The 17,250-nt window shown below is 56.6% G+C and overlaps 4 protein-coding genes across 4 annotated transcripts; 3 read left to right on the top strand and 1 right to left on the bottom strand.

Annotated features, from left to right (window-relative positions):
• Positions 1-1,392: 1,392 nt before the first annotated feature.
• Positions 1,393-3,531, top strand: EsH8_VIII_000679 (uncharacterized protein; the record flags this gene model as incomplete). Its single annotated transcript, XM_083269721.1, has 1 exon — positions 1,393-3,531. One exon carries the CDS (start codon positions 1,393-1,395, stop codon positions 3,529-3,531), a length of 2,139 nt encoding a protein of 712 aa, XP_083129489.1.
• Positions 3,532-5,811: 2,280 nt separating this feature from the next.
• Positions 5,812-6,880, top strand: EsH8_VIII_000678 (P-loop containing nucleoside triphosphate hydrolase protein; the record flags this gene model as incomplete). Its single annotated transcript, XM_083269720.1, has 2 exons — positions 5,812-6,004; positions 6,111-6,880. The coding sequence occupies 2 exons, from the start codon at positions 5,812-5,814 to the stop codon at positions 6,878-6,880; spliced, it is 963 nt and encodes a 320-aa protein (XP_083129488.1).
• A 994-nt stretch (positions 6,881-7,874) lies between these two features.
• On the bottom strand, positions 7,875-13,959 carry EsH8_VIII_000677 (Sec63 Brl domain-containing protein; the record flags this gene model as incomplete). The annotated part of the gene is made up of 4 exons (XM_083269719.1): positions 7,875-9,976; positions 10,031-10,219; positions 10,270-13,015; positions 13,069-13,959. The coding sequence occupies 4 exons, from the start codon at positions 13,957-13,959 to the stop codon at positions 7,875-7,877; spliced, it is 5,928 nt and encodes a 1,975-aa protein (XP_083129487.1).
• A 992-nt stretch (positions 13,960-14,951) lies between these two features.
• EsH8_VIII_000676 (palmitoyltransferase YKT6) lies at positions 14,952-15,982 on the top strand (the record flags this gene model as incomplete). The annotated part of the gene is made up of 6 exons (XM_083269718.1): positions 14,952-14,972; positions 15,082-15,160; positions 15,274-15,406; positions 15,496-15,552; positions 15,623-15,885; positions 15,942-15,982. 6 exons carry the CDS (start codon positions 14,952-14,954, stop codon positions 15,980-15,982), a joined length of 594 nt encoding a protein of 197 aa, XP_083129486.1.
• Between the last annotated feature and the right edge of the window lie 1,268 nt (positions 15,983-17,250).

Below are 17,250 nucleotides of genomic sequence, written 5' to 3'. Positions count from 1 at the left end.
GATCTAGAAAGACGGTCAAGTGTTTCCGTCATCTATTCTATGTTGATCGTGGATATGCTATTCTTACATGAATGCACGAGCATCTATCAAATCGATCTTTGGACACGCATGACGGGATCCGAACGAGCCGCAGCATGACAGCCCCCCGAATCCTTCGATCGCCAATGAACATGGCTGCCGGTTGTGTTAGGAGCACGCACTGGAAGGCAGTCAACGCGATGATGCCCAGTAACTGTTGTCGGTGAAATGCTCGGCGTTCCCCGTCCGACTTTGGCCTTGGTCGTGGAGGAAACCCTCTTTCGCTTGCAAGGGTCACAAGGGGTCATAGCAGGGCTAGCGAGCGTTGACACGAGCGATGTTGACAGGATGATGCTGATAGACTTCATAGTTGTCCAGTGTACGTACATCAACCTGTTTCCCACAACATCAGACGACGGCTAAGCTTATTTGACGACCTTCTTCGGGCACGCAAAGCTTGAAAGCATAATGTTCAGACGAAAATTTTTATTTACATTTTTGGCCCCGAACCTTCTCGATGGTCGATGGCTGTGTCGACGATCCCTCATGCGGCCGGCGGCAGGAGTCCGAGGGGGATCCCAGCAGCCGGAGCAATGGGGCTCTCTGCGGGCCCCTGCCAGGGGAGATCAAGGGGGAGGCTCGAGGGGTTCAGGTTGACCGCAGTGCCCGACCGTCAGCGTCTTCTTCGGTCATGGGACCGTGAAAGGCGTCGTGGTGGCCTCCACAGTCTATGGACTCTTTAATTCTTATGTTCTTGGTCTTCCCACATCACGGACTGCCTTCTGCTTTGAGATCCACCCGCCCCAAGACGAACCAACACATAGTGTTAGCAACTGGGCGTTGTGCCCACCTTATCCTGTGTCAAATGGAGACCGCATAACTCCAGGGGTTGCTATTCGTTGATGCCGACTCGGCGTCGACGATGCATTCAGACCCCAGCAGACTTAATCGGGCCACCACCGTGCCTGCGGGATAGCGCAGCCTACCCATGGATCAAGGGTTGCCACATTGAAGATGGGCATCTGTCTATTGGAGCCTTCTAGCCTTAAGAAAGTACCGCAGTGGAGGAGGTGTATCGACGTACGGCGGCAGGCTTGGTAGGAACTTGTGTATACATACCGTCGAGTTTCTTCCTTTGTTCGTCTCCTCTTGACACTCTCTCCTCAGTGTCGCTCTCACGGTCGCCTCTAAGAGCAACCTCTCGTTCTTTTCCTTATTCATTCTTCCAATGTGTTATTTCTAATTGCAGATACACGTCCCTCGTTTTTTCCCCCACGTATCTGGTATCACGCTCACTTTCACTCGCTCTCACTGGGCAACACATTCGTTATTACACGAGCAACTCGGCTCCATACATATTACATTCACATCAAAATGGTTCGTTCAGCCGTATACAAGGCCATCGCGGCCACCTCTCTCTTTTCCCAACTCTCCTCCGCAGCCATCACGGCCTGCCAAAACGATGAAACCGTGTGGGTGACGCCCATCGGCGTCAAATACACCGTCTGCCCCGATTCAGACTACCAACTCGGCGGCGGCAGTCTGCAGGTCGTCAGGAACGTCAACGCCACCGTCGAGTGCGTCCAGATCTGCGATACGGATTCTCGCTGCACCAGAGCCGTCTACGACAAGCAGGACAAGCTGTGCCATGTCAAGAACGGCAAGAACGAGATGACCTGGGCTGCCGATGACCGTTTCGATGCCATCCGCATGACAAACGACTTCGCCGAGGGCACTTTCCTCGCCACCTGCCCCTTCGACGAGGCCGCCTACCGCGTACCCAAAACCAACGCCGACTACCGCGTCTGCCTCAACACCGACTACACCGGCGCCAGCGCCAACATGGTCAAGGACGTCACAACGATCCAGGCCTGCGCGGAGCTCTGCTCCAACACCAAAGGATGCCAGAAGGCCGTCATGGACCACCTCAACAACGTCTGCCACATCAAGGCGGCCGAGCCCGAGCAGTCGCTGTTCTGGGTCCTGAACAAGCAGTTCTCGACCATCCACGTCCCGGAGCGCTACAACCCGGCTACCCAGGGCAGGTGGACGGACCTCATCCGCCTGCCCGTGATCCCCGTTGCAGCCTACATCGTCCCGTCGTACCCCGAGCCGAGCAGGCTGCTGTTCTTCTCTTCGTGGGGCAAGGACGCTTTTGGCGGCGCATCTGGCAAGACGCAGTACGGCGACTACAACTTCGCCACCGGCGAGATCTCCGACCGCACGGTCACCAACACCCATCACGACATGTTTTGCCCCGGCATCAGCCAGCTGGAGGACGGCCGTATCATCGTTCAGGGTGGCTCGGACGCCGCCGCTGTCAGCATCTACGACCCGGCCACCAACGAGTTCACCCGCGGTCCCGACATGAAGGTCGCCCGCGGTTACCAGACGTCGACCACTCTCTCCAACGGCAAGGTCTTCACCATCGGTGGCGCCTACTCTGGCAAGCGCGAGGGCAAGAACGGCGAGGTCTACGACCCCGTCGCCAATGAGTGGACCTACCTCCCCGACGCCGACGTCACTCCGATCCTCACCGTCGATCACGAGGGAATCTGGCGCGAGGACAACCACGCATGGCTCTTCGGCTGGAAGAACGGCAGCGTGTTCCAGGCCGGCCCGGGCAAGGACCAGCACTGGTTCGGCAGCGAGGGCACCGGCTCCGTCGAAAAGGCCGCCACCCGTGACGACGACGACGCCATGTGCGGCATCTGGGTCATGTACGACGCCGTTGCCGGCAAGATCCTCTCGGCCGGCGGCAGCCCCGACTACACGGACAGCGTCGCCAACCAGCGTGCCCACGTCACCACCATCGGCGAGCCCAACACCCCCTCCGAGGTTGAGCGCGTCGCCGACATGTCCTTCCCCCGCGGCTTCGGCAACGCTGTCGTCCTGCCCGACGGCACCGTTCTCGTCACGGGCGGCCAGCGCAAGTCCATGGTCTTCACCAACACGGACGGCATCCTGATCCCCGAGCTTTTCAACCCGGAGACTAAGGAGTGGACGCAGATGGCGCCCATGGCCGTGCCCCGCAACTACCACTCCGTTTCGATCCTCTTCCCCGACGCGACCGTCTTCACGGGCGGCGGCGGCTTGTGCTACGTCCAGACCATCGGCGGATCCAGCGACAACTGCGACAAGACCGTCGACCACGCCGACGGCGAGATCTTCTACCCTCCTTACCTGTTCAACGAGGACGGCACCCCCGCCGCGCGCCCCGCCGTGACGGCGCTCGCGGAGGAGCCCGTCAAGGCCGGCGCCACGCTCAAGTTCACTGTCGAGGGTGTCGAGGGCCAGGGCAAGGTTGTGCTGATCCGCACTGGCACCGTCACGCACTCGGTCAACAGCGACCAGCGCCGCATCCCCCTCGACGATGTCCAGGTCAACGGCCAAGAGTACTCGGCCAAGCTGCCCGAGGACTACGGAATCCTGCTCCCTGGCTACTATTACCTCTTCGTTTCTACGCCTCAGGGCACGCCCAGCATTGCCAAGACTGTGCACGTTATCTTGTAAAAGCGTGTACACCTGGCGGGCTGGGATTTACATGATTATTTTACACCAAGAAGAAAATGGATAGACATCAAGACATAAAGACAAAAGACATAATTAGATGATATCAAACCAAAAAAGGGGAAAAGATTTAATGATAGATACGAATTTGTGAATGTTACCAGGTTTCTCTCTGAAGGCGTTTATAGAAGGCGTACATAATCCTAGCCAACATAGTTTTTACATTTTTATTTTCATTTTCGGGTTCATTCTATATGTCCTGTAACCATTATTGAAGTAGTTTTGCCGTAGCGCCACGGACGAAAGCAGTGGATAAATACAAGTAACATGCAAGGCAGCAGACTAGGTATTGTTGCAATTGGGGGGGCAGAGTGGCTGGTTCGTGTAAGTCAACTCAGCCTGGATTTGGAAGAGTCTGCAGAGCCTCCGATCCACATGCGATGACGAGTAGCATGCTCTTGATAGCTTCAAATGACGAGTTATGACCCAACGAAAACGTGTGTGAGTTGTCCAGGCTTGGCTGCATCAGGGCCGCTACACCGACAAAGGAGCCGGCCGATAGGTGCATTCGTTGATGTGGCTAGGAAGATTAAGCAAGAAATGGATTAGACTCAAGCAGTCGGAAGATTAAGAAATAAAAGTTTGGCCCATCGGACTTCCTACCGAGACGACCGATTGGATTCACACATGCAAGATATCCACTCTACCAATTGGCATCCGCCGCCGTTGTTCGTCTCAACTCAATGCTTAGCAAAGGTTAGCTTTGAGGCGGCCGTTACGGCAGAGGGGCTCTCCGAGGCCGCAAAACATCGACGATGACGACATGGTGCGTCTGAGGGCCCCGCCTGTACAAATTGAATTGTGGAGAAAGACCTCACCACGCGACCTCCCCAATTCCCACACGGAACCCACGATAAGGTAACTAAGTCGAGGAATCCCTAGTGTCGTCTCGCCAGAGATACAGCGTCTGTTTCAGCGTGGGATGGCGCTGAGCCACCTCCAGGCTCCTGTCTCCAGGCTGCTGGGATGCAATACGGCGGAGTTGGGCCAAGGACGACTTTGGTTTTCCTCGTGCATGCATCTACACAGCATTTACTGGATCGGTATTTCGGCCCTCGCATCTGACACCTTCTCCAATTCCCCATCCATGCACAATCTCCCCCAACTCCGTCCCATCCCATCCCTCGCAACGAATGCGCATCCCGTATTATCCGTTGGTGCCAATCCATACCGCATATCGCATGGGCATCTCACCCCTCCTCTCCTGATAACGCTGAATAAAGCAGCCATGATCCCAACCCCGGCCTCAGCCTCCCCGCGCTGACCACTAAATCCTCCACCTCCCTCTGGCGCCATCACGAAAAGAAAAGAGGAACGAAACGTGGACGCAACTCCAATCTCCTTTCTGTCCCCCCCCCTTGCCCTCAGACTCGTCTCTCATGTTGACGTGAGCGATCGAGAGCTTGTGTGCACGCACTGGGCAAGCCAAATCCGCCGTTCGCCCCGCAAAATAAAGCCGAACCCATATCGCATCTCCCCCCGTCCCGCTTCCCCCGTCCGTGATCCTCCCTCTCATCCCCCCATGTTACGTAGACGAGAGCGGGAGAGAAAAATAAAACAAAACAGTAAAAAAAAACATCAACAAAAACACCAGGGCCACCCACGCCCCTCGTCCCTGCTCAACCACTCGCTATCCTCCCGATTTGCAACCTCTTCCGACGACTTTTCCAAACTACCGCCACCATTGTTGCCTCTTTCTTGCTCACCCCGGCTTCCCACCCACCCTGTCAGCTTTCAGCTTTCCGCTTCTCCAAAGGGACCACGCGCCTCTTCGCCCGATCACTGATCTCGTGGCTGCCTGCGTTTTACACTTGGCGCCAGCGTGACTACGCTTGGATCCAACCGACTTGGGAAGAGAATATTTCTGTGTTATCCCATGTACGGAGGTACTCTCGTATTAACATAAGACGGGGAAACGACACCACCAACCAACTACGTACCTTTATCCTTGGACCTTGAACCAAACGGTCGGTCGTCTTACTCGGACCACATTATCACGACTACCCCCTTCCCCCATCGAGGACTAGCACGGCAGCCACACCCGAGGTCCCATTTTCTCCAGCAAAACATTTCTCACCAGCATTCCCCTTTACCTTGTTCCCCTCACCTATCTTCGGTCACATCATCCCCGACTTCGACAGACCGACCGACCCATCGATCGACCGATCATCCGACGAAGCGCGCGCGCGCTCTCTCTCCTTCCCTGCCCTCAACGACCAGACAATGTCGTCCCTCGAGGCCAAGATCGTCGTCCTCGGCTCACAAAATGTCGGCAAGACGAGCCTCGTCATGCGGTATTGCAAGGGCGCCTTTAACCCGGCACAGACAACCTCCACAGTCGGCGCGAGCTTCATGACCAAGCGCGTCGTCGACACCGACACCGACACAGTGGTGCGCCTACAAATCTGGGATACCGGTATGTTCCCGACCTTTGCCAGCCCAACTCTCATCCCGCTCTTGACATGGCTCTTCGAGCCCCCCAAAATGCTTTCCTTGACTAACACAAAAACCCTGCCTCGCAGCCGGTCAAGAACGCTTCCGCTCCATTTCCCGCCTCTACTACCGCGGCGCCAACGCCTGCATCCTCTGCTACTCCATCACCGACGCCCAGTCCTTCACCGAGATGGGCGTCTGGCTCACAGAGCTCCGCCGCAACCTTCCCGGCGACGTCGTCCTGCACGTGGTCGGCACGAAGGCCGACATCGTCGCCCGCGATCCCTCCCGCCGTGAGGTCCCCTTCGAGCGCTGTATAGCTTACGTCGCCGAGAACCTCGCGCCAGGTCTCGCGTCCACCCCTCCCCCGACCGCGACGCCCAACGGCATGCCCTCGTTCCTCTCCTCATCCGACCCGCGCCAGTCGTCGTCGCAAGTACAACAGAGCACGAGCACCTTCGGGGGAGGCGGCGAACCGCGGAGTCCCAGCTCGAAGCGCAGCTCGGGGTTCTGGGGCCAGGAGGTCGGGTGGGATGCGTGCCACGAGATCAGTGCCGAGAGCGGCGAGGGCGTCGAGGAGGTCTTTCGAGTCGTGACACGAAAGCTCGTCGAGCAGAACCGGAAGATGCAGCAGGCGCTGCTCCTGGCCACCGCCACGCCGGGGACTCCGGGCTTCGAGGCCGGTATGGACGGCGGGTACTTTGACGGCATGAACCCGCGGGGCAGTTTCCGCGTCGGCCGCGACCGGAGGAGCTGGCTGTTCTCGCCCAACTTCTCGCCCGCCGTTACGGTCGAGCAGGGAGGGACGGAGCAGGACGCCGACGAAGCGGCGGGCAAGGCGAGGAGGAAATGCTGCTGATCTGCGCGGAGGAGGCGTGCGTGAGAGGCATTTTCTCACAGCCCCCCAAAGACTCTGGAACATGGGTCTTTGGGGTTCTGCGTCTCAGCATGAGGAGTTGGAGGAAAGGAGGAGGGGGAGAAGGATGGGTAGACGACCAGCATCTCTTTGTATTCGACATGAACATGAACATGAACGGATGGATGGAACGGATTTTGAACGAACGATGGGATACCCGACGACGACAGCAAACGACGCGCATGGCTTTTAGTTTCTCTTTCTCTTCGTTCTGTTTACTCTTCGCATTTTTTGCAGCATTGCCTCCTCCATCGTTGCCGCATCGGACGGCGAACTTGGCGAGGAGGAGGCGCACGCATCATCCGGACTGGCACCGAGATATAATCAAAAAACGCACGAACACGAAAACACGCGCACTTACACACACACACATCTTTTGGGGCTAAGCATGGTGCGAGGCGTTATTGGGACACACCAACCAGGGGAGGGCTACCCTTTTTTATTCCTTTTGATCCATCATTCTATGGGACTTGCAACACACGGAAAGGGACTCACTCTGCCTGTTTCTGGGGACGAGGGAGGGGGGAAGAGGGGCTGATGTTTCTTTGCTTTTTATCAGGGGATGCTTCTGGGGCTTCTCCTCACGAATCTGGTTGGGTGTACGACAAAGGCATTGGGGGGTTTTTTACATCCTTATATTTTTTTGGTCCCCCCTCCTCTTTGCATTAATCTTTTACACGGAAGGGGAGGACATCATCTCTCGCGAGAAGTAGGCATTATCATTTGCGTCCTAAAGGAGGAGGAGGAGGAGGGCAGGTTCGTGCGGCTGTGGAAATCTCCTTCTGTTCTTGTCTACATACTCTGTGTTATCTTTGGGAGGCATATGTTTTTGTTGGAGAAACGCCGGCGGCATCAGTCATTAAAGCGACGTAGCCATTTTTTTTATTCGTATAGCTGCATCTAATGGCACACATTATACTGCTACATTTCATGATTTTCATGCCCGAGAGGCGCCGCCTTCCTGCTGCTGCTGCGCCTGCGCCTTCTTAGACTTGTCAATGTCGTCGTCCACAACGGGCGCCGAGGGTATGTCGACGGCGACGCGGTACTCGAGACCGACGTAGGCGTCGCTGACGACAATGACCTCGAGCTTCCGGCCCTGGGCGGCCTCGGGGATCTTGATGTTGGCGCGGGCCGAGGGCCGGGAGCCGACGGCGACGCTCCTGCCGGGGCCCTGGGACCAGCCGGCGCGCTTGACGGCGATGACCTCGTCGCGGGCCGGGTCGGCGAGGACGACGAACCAGCCCTCGTTCTGGGGCTTCGGGAAGCGGGGCGCGTAGACGCGGGCGTCGCGCTCGGCCAGCGGGTTGAGGCGGCGGAGGTCGACGGCGACGGACAGGGCGGTGGCCTCGGGCACGGAGACGGCGAGGTTGGGGAGCTGCGCGACGGCCTTTGCGAAGCGCGGCTGCTGGTGGGGCGGGACGGAGAGCTGCTTGGCGAGGTTGGCGACCTTGCCAGGGGAGGAGAGGGCCGAGATCTTGGCGAGGCCGAGGTTCGACTTGTCCGACTTGAGGGTGTCGACCCCGACGCCCGGCAGGATGGAGGCCGGGTGGTCGGTGGGCCAGCGGGCCGACTTGATGCACTGCAGGAGCTTGATGAACTCCTGGCAGGTGGCGAGGTAGCCCAGCTCGGTGGTGACGTCGATGGAGGCCTGGATGATACGGATGGCCTGGTCGAGGACGCTGGTCTGGTCGCCGACGTAGTCGGTGATGGGGAGGGAGATGCGCGACATGTGCGCCTGCAGCAGGAGGAAGGCCTTCACGTGGGGGTCCCACATGGGGAGGCCGAAGGAGCTGCCGGGGAAGAGGAGGTTGCGCGAGAGCTCCTCGTTGATGAGGTCCTCGTTGTGGCGGACGGGGAGCTCGTCGTACTCGACGGCGCGGGACATCCAGGACAAGACGTCCAGGAACGACGCCTGCGCCTTTGCGTGCTTGACGAGGTGGCGGATGGTCTTGTGCGAGAGGTAGTAGTAACTCATGATCTTGCCCATCGGGGTGGGGTCGACGTCGCCGTTGGGGAAGACCTCGACGCAGCTGGACTGGGCGAGCTCGTCCAGGGACTTGTCGATCATGTCGATCATGAAGTCGTTGGCGAGCGTCTGGGCGGCGATGCTGTTGTGCTCCTCGGCCGACACCTCGAGGCCGTAGTAGGACGGGTTCTTGTGCAGGCGGCGGAAGAAGAAGGTCCACGTCAGGTAATCCAGCGCGTCCTGCTTCGTCACGATGGTCTCGGCGGAGACCTCGGCGCAAAGATGGTTGTCGAGCACCGTGTGCAGGGACGACTCGACGGGGAAGCCCGTGTGCAGGAAGTGCTTGTAAAAGTCCTTCTTGGCGTCCTTGGTGAAGATGCGGGCCACGCCCGAGTTGTCGAACTGAGGACGGCCGGCTCGCCCCAGCATCTGGAGGACGTCGGTCAAGTCCATGTCCTTGTAGCCCTCGATCTTGGCGTCGTAGAACTGCGTACCCTTGACGACGACGAGGTGGGCCGGCAGGTTGACACCCCACGCAAGGGTGCTGGTGGCGACCAGGATCTGGATCTTGTTGTTGAGGAACAGCTCCTCGGCGAGCTGGCGGTCGGATTCGACAAGACCGGCGTGGTGGAGTCCGATGCCGAAGCTGATGGCTTCCTTCAGGGCATCATCCTTGACTCTGGAGAGGTTGAGCTGAAGATCGTCTTCGTCCATGTGGAGGAACCGTCGGGGGTTGTCTTCCATGCCGCAGTAGTTGATCAGGTCCTTGGCAGTCAGACGTGTCTGTCTGCGGGAGGGAACGAAGACGATGACTGGCTTGTCAGGACTGTGCGTCTTGACGGCCAGGAACGTCGGTCGGTTCATGGACTGCATCAGCGGACAGAAGCCTCTAGTTTCGGGGAAGCCGTCGATGTATAGTTCCAGGGGTACCGGGCGAACCGAGTGCCTGAAGTTGAACAGACCCTCCTTGACACCCAGCCAGTTGCCCAAGTCCGTGGCGTTGGCGCAGGCCGTAGACATTCCCAGCAGACGAACAGAGTTCTTGATAGATGCCGCAATGTAGTTCATACCTTGTATAATTAGCATCTTCGCTGGCCAGGCTTGTCTGTCAGGACTGAACTTACGAGAAACAATGATTTCCAGAATTGGACCACGATCGCCAGCGAGAAGATGAATCTCGTCAATTATAACGAGACTCACTTGACGGACGTAGCCTCTCGTCTGCCAACTACGAGAGATACCGTCCCACTTTTCGGGCGTGGTAATAATCACGTCGGCATCCTTGATCGTCCGAGTATCCGGAGTGTTGTCACCTGAAGGCTGTTAGGGGATGATCATTAACCGCACACCGTATGCAACGTACCTGTTAGCTCGACCAGCTTCAGCCCAAGAGGCCGTGCAAGTCTAGCCCCCCAATCCTTGACACGTTCGCGTACAAGGGCCTTCATTGGCGCAATGTAAACGACCTTAGATCCTGGCCGCTCTCTGAAAGCCCACCACATGGCCAGCTCTGCGGCGACAGTCTTGCCACTACCAGTGGGCGAGCCGAGGAGGACGTTTGCAGGCGTGTGGTATAGGGTGTGGAAGATTTGCGTCTGCATGGGGTTGAAGAACTGGAAGCGCTGGGCGTAAATCTCCTCGAGAGCCGGGTTCTTGAGAGCGCTGATGGGCAGCGGTTGCAAGTTCAAGAGGTCGGTGTACACGCTCTCTGTATCCGGGCGGATGAGATGTTGGAAAGAGACGGGGGTCACCGTCTCAGCACCGAGCCACCGGTCAGAAACCGCTCGAACGTAGATCTGGGTTGGCAGGGGATCCGAGAGGGGGATGGTAAAGTTAAGTTCATGCTCGTCATGAAGCTTTCTCCTGTTAAGGATGAAGAACTCGTGGTGGTAGATCTCTGACGTTTCAGAGTTTTCAACCCAAATATAGTACGACTCGGATGTTCCGTGGAAGTGATCGTTCCACCTGAAATCAGGATCGATGAACAGCTTGATGCGAAGTACGTCGCGGTTGAGAGGGGCGATCTCAGCTTCCACACTGACCGTCGGGAAGTTGTTGAGGATATGGGCGATCTTCTTTCCAGCGCTCTGGTTGTGAACCAGAGCACCAATCTCTGCAGAGTCCATGTCCCTCATGGCCTCCACCGATAGATGATCCTTGGCGTCAAGTTGGTTGAAGACAGACTTTGGGAAATCGAACTGGTGCAGGGGATGCTGGAATGGCCAGATACGCTTCTCAATGGACTTGGCAAGGGTAAGAAGAACCAGGCACTGGTGTCCCCATCTCCTATTCAAGGCAATCATGAATAAGGCTCTGCAGATACGGCCAGCCTGTTGCGCAACATAGTTCAAGTCGTTCCCGAGAGCAAAGTCTTCCGGCTGTGCCCTTGAGATGTACGCTTGCAGCAGGATGTTGGTCTTGGCTTGGGGCGTGTCGATGCCGCCGTCAACGTCGCAGGGTACGACTTCGTGCCTCAAACGCGAGAGCTCCTTTTCCTCCGAGTCTCTGGATTGGATGTTGTCAAACTCTCCACTCATACTAATCATCTTGAGGATATCCGCCTCAGTGGCCTGAGGTCGCATCATGGTGTTGAAGATCTGGATGCTGGTGTGCAGGATGTAGTACTGGCTTGCGATGCGACCAATGTCCTTGCTGCGAAGCTCCTCGGTCACTTCGTTGAAAATGATCATTTGGCTTTGTTGGAGAGTGCGAGCCGCCTGGATGGCCAATTGACGGCGTCTTTGAACGAGCGTAGGGTCATCTCTGATCTCTGCCCATTCGATACCATAGCTCATGGGGCTTCTCTGCATCCGCACGAAGAGGTATGAGTATCCGATCCACTGCACAGCCTCGGGTATCGATGTTACTGTGCCCAGAGCAATCTCGGCGTTCAAGTTGTCAACAAGTTTCGTGGAGAACTTGGACTCGATCGGTTGCTGCTCCGTAACAGTGGTCAGGTAATGATGGAGCCTGTCCTGAGTGGTGCAAATCATGCCAATACCGGTATCCTCGAACTGGGGACGACCAGCACGACCGAAGATTTGCAGAACATCGAGGATGCCCAGGTCGACGAATTTACCCTCCTGTGCACTGTACACCTGGGTTCCCTTGATGACGACAGCCGCCGCGGGCAAGTTCACACCCCAGGCGAGAGTCGCCGTACAGCAGAGAACCTTGATGACACCTTCTCCAAAGAGCCTCTCCATGAGGTTTCTGTCGGAGCGGGCCATACCGGCGTGGTGGACACCCAGGCCTTTGGGTATCAGCTCTCGAAGATCACGCGCCTTGGACTGCTTCATGTCTCGCACTGCGTTCTCGTAGTTGGGATGGCCGGTGGGGTCGAACAGGTCCACGCAGAAATCTTCGATAGCCTTCTCGTGAAGCATTTTGGCGGTGAGAAGAGTATCTCTTCTTGAGTGGACAAAGACCATGACTTGGTGACCCTCCTGGAGCATGGCTCTAACTTTTTCGAAAGCAACAGTGTCCAGGTTCTCCTTGGACTGCTTCGACCCAGCCTTGCCCTTGACACCGATGAAGTGCTGCTCCAATGGCACGGGGCGGAATGATGCGTCGAAGTAAAACATACCGGCGTATCGGTTAACTTTCAGGAAGTCGGCAACATCCACGTAGTTTGGGAGCGTGGCACTAAGACCGACAATGCGAATCAAAGACTGTGTGCTCTCGACTTGACGCTCCGTTCTAGCGACCAGCGATTCCAGAACAGCGCCACGCTCATCGTGAAGCATGTGGACCTCATCAATGATCAATAGGCGGACCTTCTGCACCAACTCGGTATCACCAGTTCCCTTTCTTGTCACAACGTCCCATTTTTCTGGGGTGGTGACGATGATCTGGGTCTGGACAATCTCGGCCTTGGTCAGGTGCATATCTCCAGTGAATTCGCGGCACTTGATACCGAGCCATGCCAGGCGCTTGCCGAGCTTTTCGGTGATTTCGGCCGCCAGGGCCTTCATGGGAGCGACATAGACAATCTTGAAATCTTGTGCGTCGACGGCGAAATCCGTGGCAACTGTATCCTCAATAGGATTGGGGGTGCAGTAGTGGCCAATCGTTTGGAGAATGGTGAGCATGGCTGCGTCCGTTTTACCCTACGATGGCAAGTCAGTCGGGGCTTCACTGCTGACGGGATCAAGTAACTTACGGCACCAGTGGGGGCACAAATAAGCATGTTCTCGTTCGTCCTGTATGCTACCGGATGAACCAGACTTTGCATGCGGTTGAGAGTCTTGTAGCCCTTGAAAGTGCCGCGGCAGAGACCATCCATGTCTGATATCTTGATCAGCTTCTGGCCAGGGCCCAGGACGCCCTTCTTCCCTGCGGGGATGGCGTATTCCTCGTATTTTTCAAACTGAAGCCTCTCACTGCCTGGCGGGAGGGCATACTTCTTGCCTGAATGGCTAAGGGAGTTTCCGGCGTTGTAAGCCTTGTAAACATGGGGGTATTGGGGGTTCTTCGACATTGCGGGAGCAAGAGCCGCATTCTTGTGCTCATAATCCTGTCGTCGCAAGGCCTCTTCACGTTGGGACTTGCTCAAGAGCCTTCCAGTTGACTCCTGGGTCCCCTGAGACGTGACGGCCGCCACGATGTCGCTGCGGTGGCCGAGCAGCTCAATGATGAAGTCGAAATCGTCGAAACCGATGAGATCAGCCAGCTGAGACTGGAGTTCCTCGTCGCCCTGTCCGGAGGTCAAGACGCTCAAGATCTGGTTCTGGAATACATCATCGGCCAGGCTGTTCTTTGCAGCAATGACAGAGCACTTGCTCGCGAACCAGACGGCGCCATAGGCAGCGTCTCCGTTGCTATCGTTGTGACCATCCAGCTGGTCGCTGCTGTACTCATCGTCATCGTCGTCTGAGATGAAGTCCCAGACATCCTGTGCTCCACTGCCTGAGGAGTAACCCTCATAATCGTCGTCGAAATCCACATCAGAAGGTGGCTCTGAGGGGAGTTTGAGACCAGCCAGGGCTGTCTTCATGGCTTCGAACTGCGCCCGCCATTGGGCTTCTGCGTTATCGAGATTTGCAGACGCCATTGAAAGGATCGAAATGAACAATGAGATGCCTCAATATGAAGTTTGTGGTTATGGAGGGAAAGTTGACCTTTAAAAAAAAATACCCTTCCAATGCTCACAAACCGTTCACAAGGGTTGAAATATCAAGCTCACCAACGCTGCAGCCAGGTCCTAGAGGAGTCATTCACCGAGTGGCCATTCATCGCCATAGCGGGGCAAGAACGGAAAGGTACCTGGAATTAGCTAGCATGCAAGGCGGCCTAGAATGTACTCATCCCCGTTATAGCCATCAAGTGTCGGTCAGCAAATGGCAGGGAGGTATCTGCATCCAATGACGTGCGTCTTTGGTGGGGGTTTGTTCTGTTCTGTCAGACTGTCCGTCACTCACTCATTCAGTCACGAGTCGCCCACTGTACGGATACGGATACTGGACAATGTCGCCCACCGTCCGGCCTCTCTGACGCTGACCGCCACAGATGAGGACGGACGAGGGGGCCGCCCGAGCCTCCGAGGCCGCTAGAGACAGCCTGCCACAGTGCCTTTGTTAGTTCGTCGCAGGCACTTCTAGGCAGGCGTGGAGGCGAAGTAGGCGTGGCGCATCACTACCTTAATTGTTCTGCAGCCTGGAGGGGCTGCCCACTGATCCAAGTTTCCTAGTGGGTGTGCATGTGATGTATCGTCGCCCCGAGCCAATCGTCCCAGTAAACCTTGACGTCGCGGAGTCGGTCTCCATCATCCTACAACTTGAAAGTCCCCTTTCTCCGTTTCTCACCTCAATTCCGCTGTTGCGTCCTAGCCTCTACTTACCACGATACCACACGTCCTCCTCCAACGTAAAAATCTTGGCTGCATCCAATCGTCGACAACCCGCGACGAACACACACGACACAAAGAGCATTGCCCCTCTCGCCCCTGAAAATCCGCCGTAAGTCGTCGCAGCCGGACCTCCCCCGCCCAGACCGCTCCAGCAGCGACAACGACAACAACGGCTAATATCATAACCCGTCTAGACAATGAAGTTGCACTACATCGGCGTAAGCATCTTCTCCCTCACGATCGACCGGCTTGGCGAGCTGTCGCAAACCCATCCGCGCCGCAGCGCCGCAATCCAGATACAACGCTGACACTGCGCGCGCCGCATAGATCCTTCGCAATGACAGCAAGCCCGCCGTCGAGCTCTGCAGCGAGATGGAACTGTCGGCATACTCGAGATTCACACGAGGTCAGTCAACGGCGATGCGCAGGGCAGGCACCTTCTGCCAGGACCACCTGTCGGGGGATCATACACATGGATACATTCGAACCGGGCTGACACTCTCGTTCCCCCCCTTACAGGAAGCTACGCCGAGTTCATGACTCTCTTCTCTAAGAAAGTTGCCGAGTCTACCCGCCCCGGTCAGAGACAAGATATCGAGGAGGGCGACAACACATTCCACTGCGTGGGGAGAAGCGAGGGCATCTGTGGCGTGTAAGTCGACGATCGATCCCCCGTCGCGAATGCGTCTCGCCAGGGGCCCTTTTTGCGGAATGGACAGATGCTGATTATTCACGGCTCAGAATCATTTCCGACCACCAGTACCCCAGTCTTGTAGCCCACCAGCTTCTCTCCAAGGTGTAAGTTCGAGGCTTCCCTACGCCCGCTTACTTGGGGGGAACACGCGTTTTGCTAACCCGTATGCGACAGTGTCGACGAGTTCCTCACCAAGCACCCCCGTTCCACGTGGGCGACAGGCCAACCGAAGCTCGTTCTCCCTGAGCTCAAGGAGTACCTCACCAAGTACCAAGACCCGCAACAAGCGGATTCCATCCTCAAGATCCAGAAGGAACTCGACGAGACCAAGATCGTGCTGCACAAGACCATCCAGAGCGTACTGGAGCGCGGTGAGAAGATTGACGACTTGGTGGCCAAGAGTGACGGCCTGAGCTCCCAGAGCAAGATGTTCTATCGTACGTGTTCCGACCCCTCCCCTTGATACCTTCAGACCACTAACCCACCCCTGCAGAACAGGCAAAGAAGCAAAATTCGTGCTGCATCGTCATGTAATTCCAGCCTTCTCACCAATCTCACCCCCCTTGGTTGTTTTCATGTCTGGCGTTGGACCTTTGGACTCGTTTCAGCATAAACACTCGCTCCGGTCACGCTCGCTAGGTTTCGCAAGCAGAACGATGGTTTTTGGTTTTTGGTGCAACAAGTTTGAGCTTCCTTTATCCCCCCTTACCCTCCTGCCCGGAGGAGGAGGCCGTGTTCATATTTTCCCGCAATGGTTCTCAGTAGTAGTGAAGGTGAACGATAGTCCAGGATTAATACAATTCCTCTGTTGTGAATACCATGGAAATCTCCTTGGCACGAATGAGACATGACTTGCGGTGCCGTGTAATGCGGGAAAGCTTATGTCCTTCCCGGCCGCCGTCAAAGACTCAGACACGTCGGAAAGAGACAACGGGCGAACGCCCACCCTAGTGAGAGATAGCCCCAGGCCCCCCTCGCTAATCATGGCCGCACAACAATAACACCCGCCTGGCGAAGGTCGGATTCCATCTAGCACGGTGGCTTCGCTCGGGCGTACAAGACGAACCCGGCGCCACAACGGCTCAAAGGCCTGGATGTTTTTTTTTCTTCTTCTTCTTTTTCTTTTGGGGGGTTTATTGCTTTTTGCTTTGTTAGCACCCACGAACGAGGACCCGAGAACGAGTCGCCCCCGGGTCAGGAGGAGGCGACTGGGCCATCAGCATAATGCGGCCTGGTTGGGCGCCGCCGCCGTACCGTGTTCTCTGCGTTTTTGAGACAGGCGCGCTCCACATTGAGCATGAATGCTCCCAGCCCACCGAGAGCATGCGAGCCGGAGGAGTCGAGTGGCTGTCAATGCCGGTGGCTTACGAAGGGGCTGTGAAGCACCGCAGCTCGTACGCCCGCCCGCCGCCGAGAGACAGGCAGCCCTTGCCGAAATTGGGGGGGTTAGCCATCTACCTAACCCATAAGTCGGGTCGCCGGCGGCCGGTCTCTACATGTCACCACGGCCCGGTCTCGTGTTGCCTAACTTCCCCGAAGTGTAGAACAGAACAAAAATTGGTGATAAAAATGGTTTAGGCTTTAGGATTATCACATCCCCAAGCAGACTTCCCGTCGACTACGGATTGGTTGAATTAACCAAGTTGAAAGAAAGAAAAAAGAGAACAGGGTGAACCTATCCATTACACGCCGCGCCCAACCTCCCCATCTCCCGTCCCTCCCAAGTAAAAAAAGGACAAAGAAAACAAAAAAGGAGATTCACCCCCCCTTCCACAGTGGTATCGATGCGAACAACCCTCTAG

The sequence above is a fragment of the Colletotrichum jinshuiense genome, chromosome 8, assembly GCF_051148585.1.
Source record: "Colletotrichum jinshuiense chromosome 8, complete sequence".
NCBI lineage: Eukaryota > Fungi > Ascomycota > Sordariomycetes > Glomerellales > Glomerellaceae > Colletotrichum > Colletotrichum jinshuiense.
The sequence above is the reverse complement of the archived record's forward strand: the minus strand, read 5'-3'. Positions and strand labels throughout refer to the sequence as shown.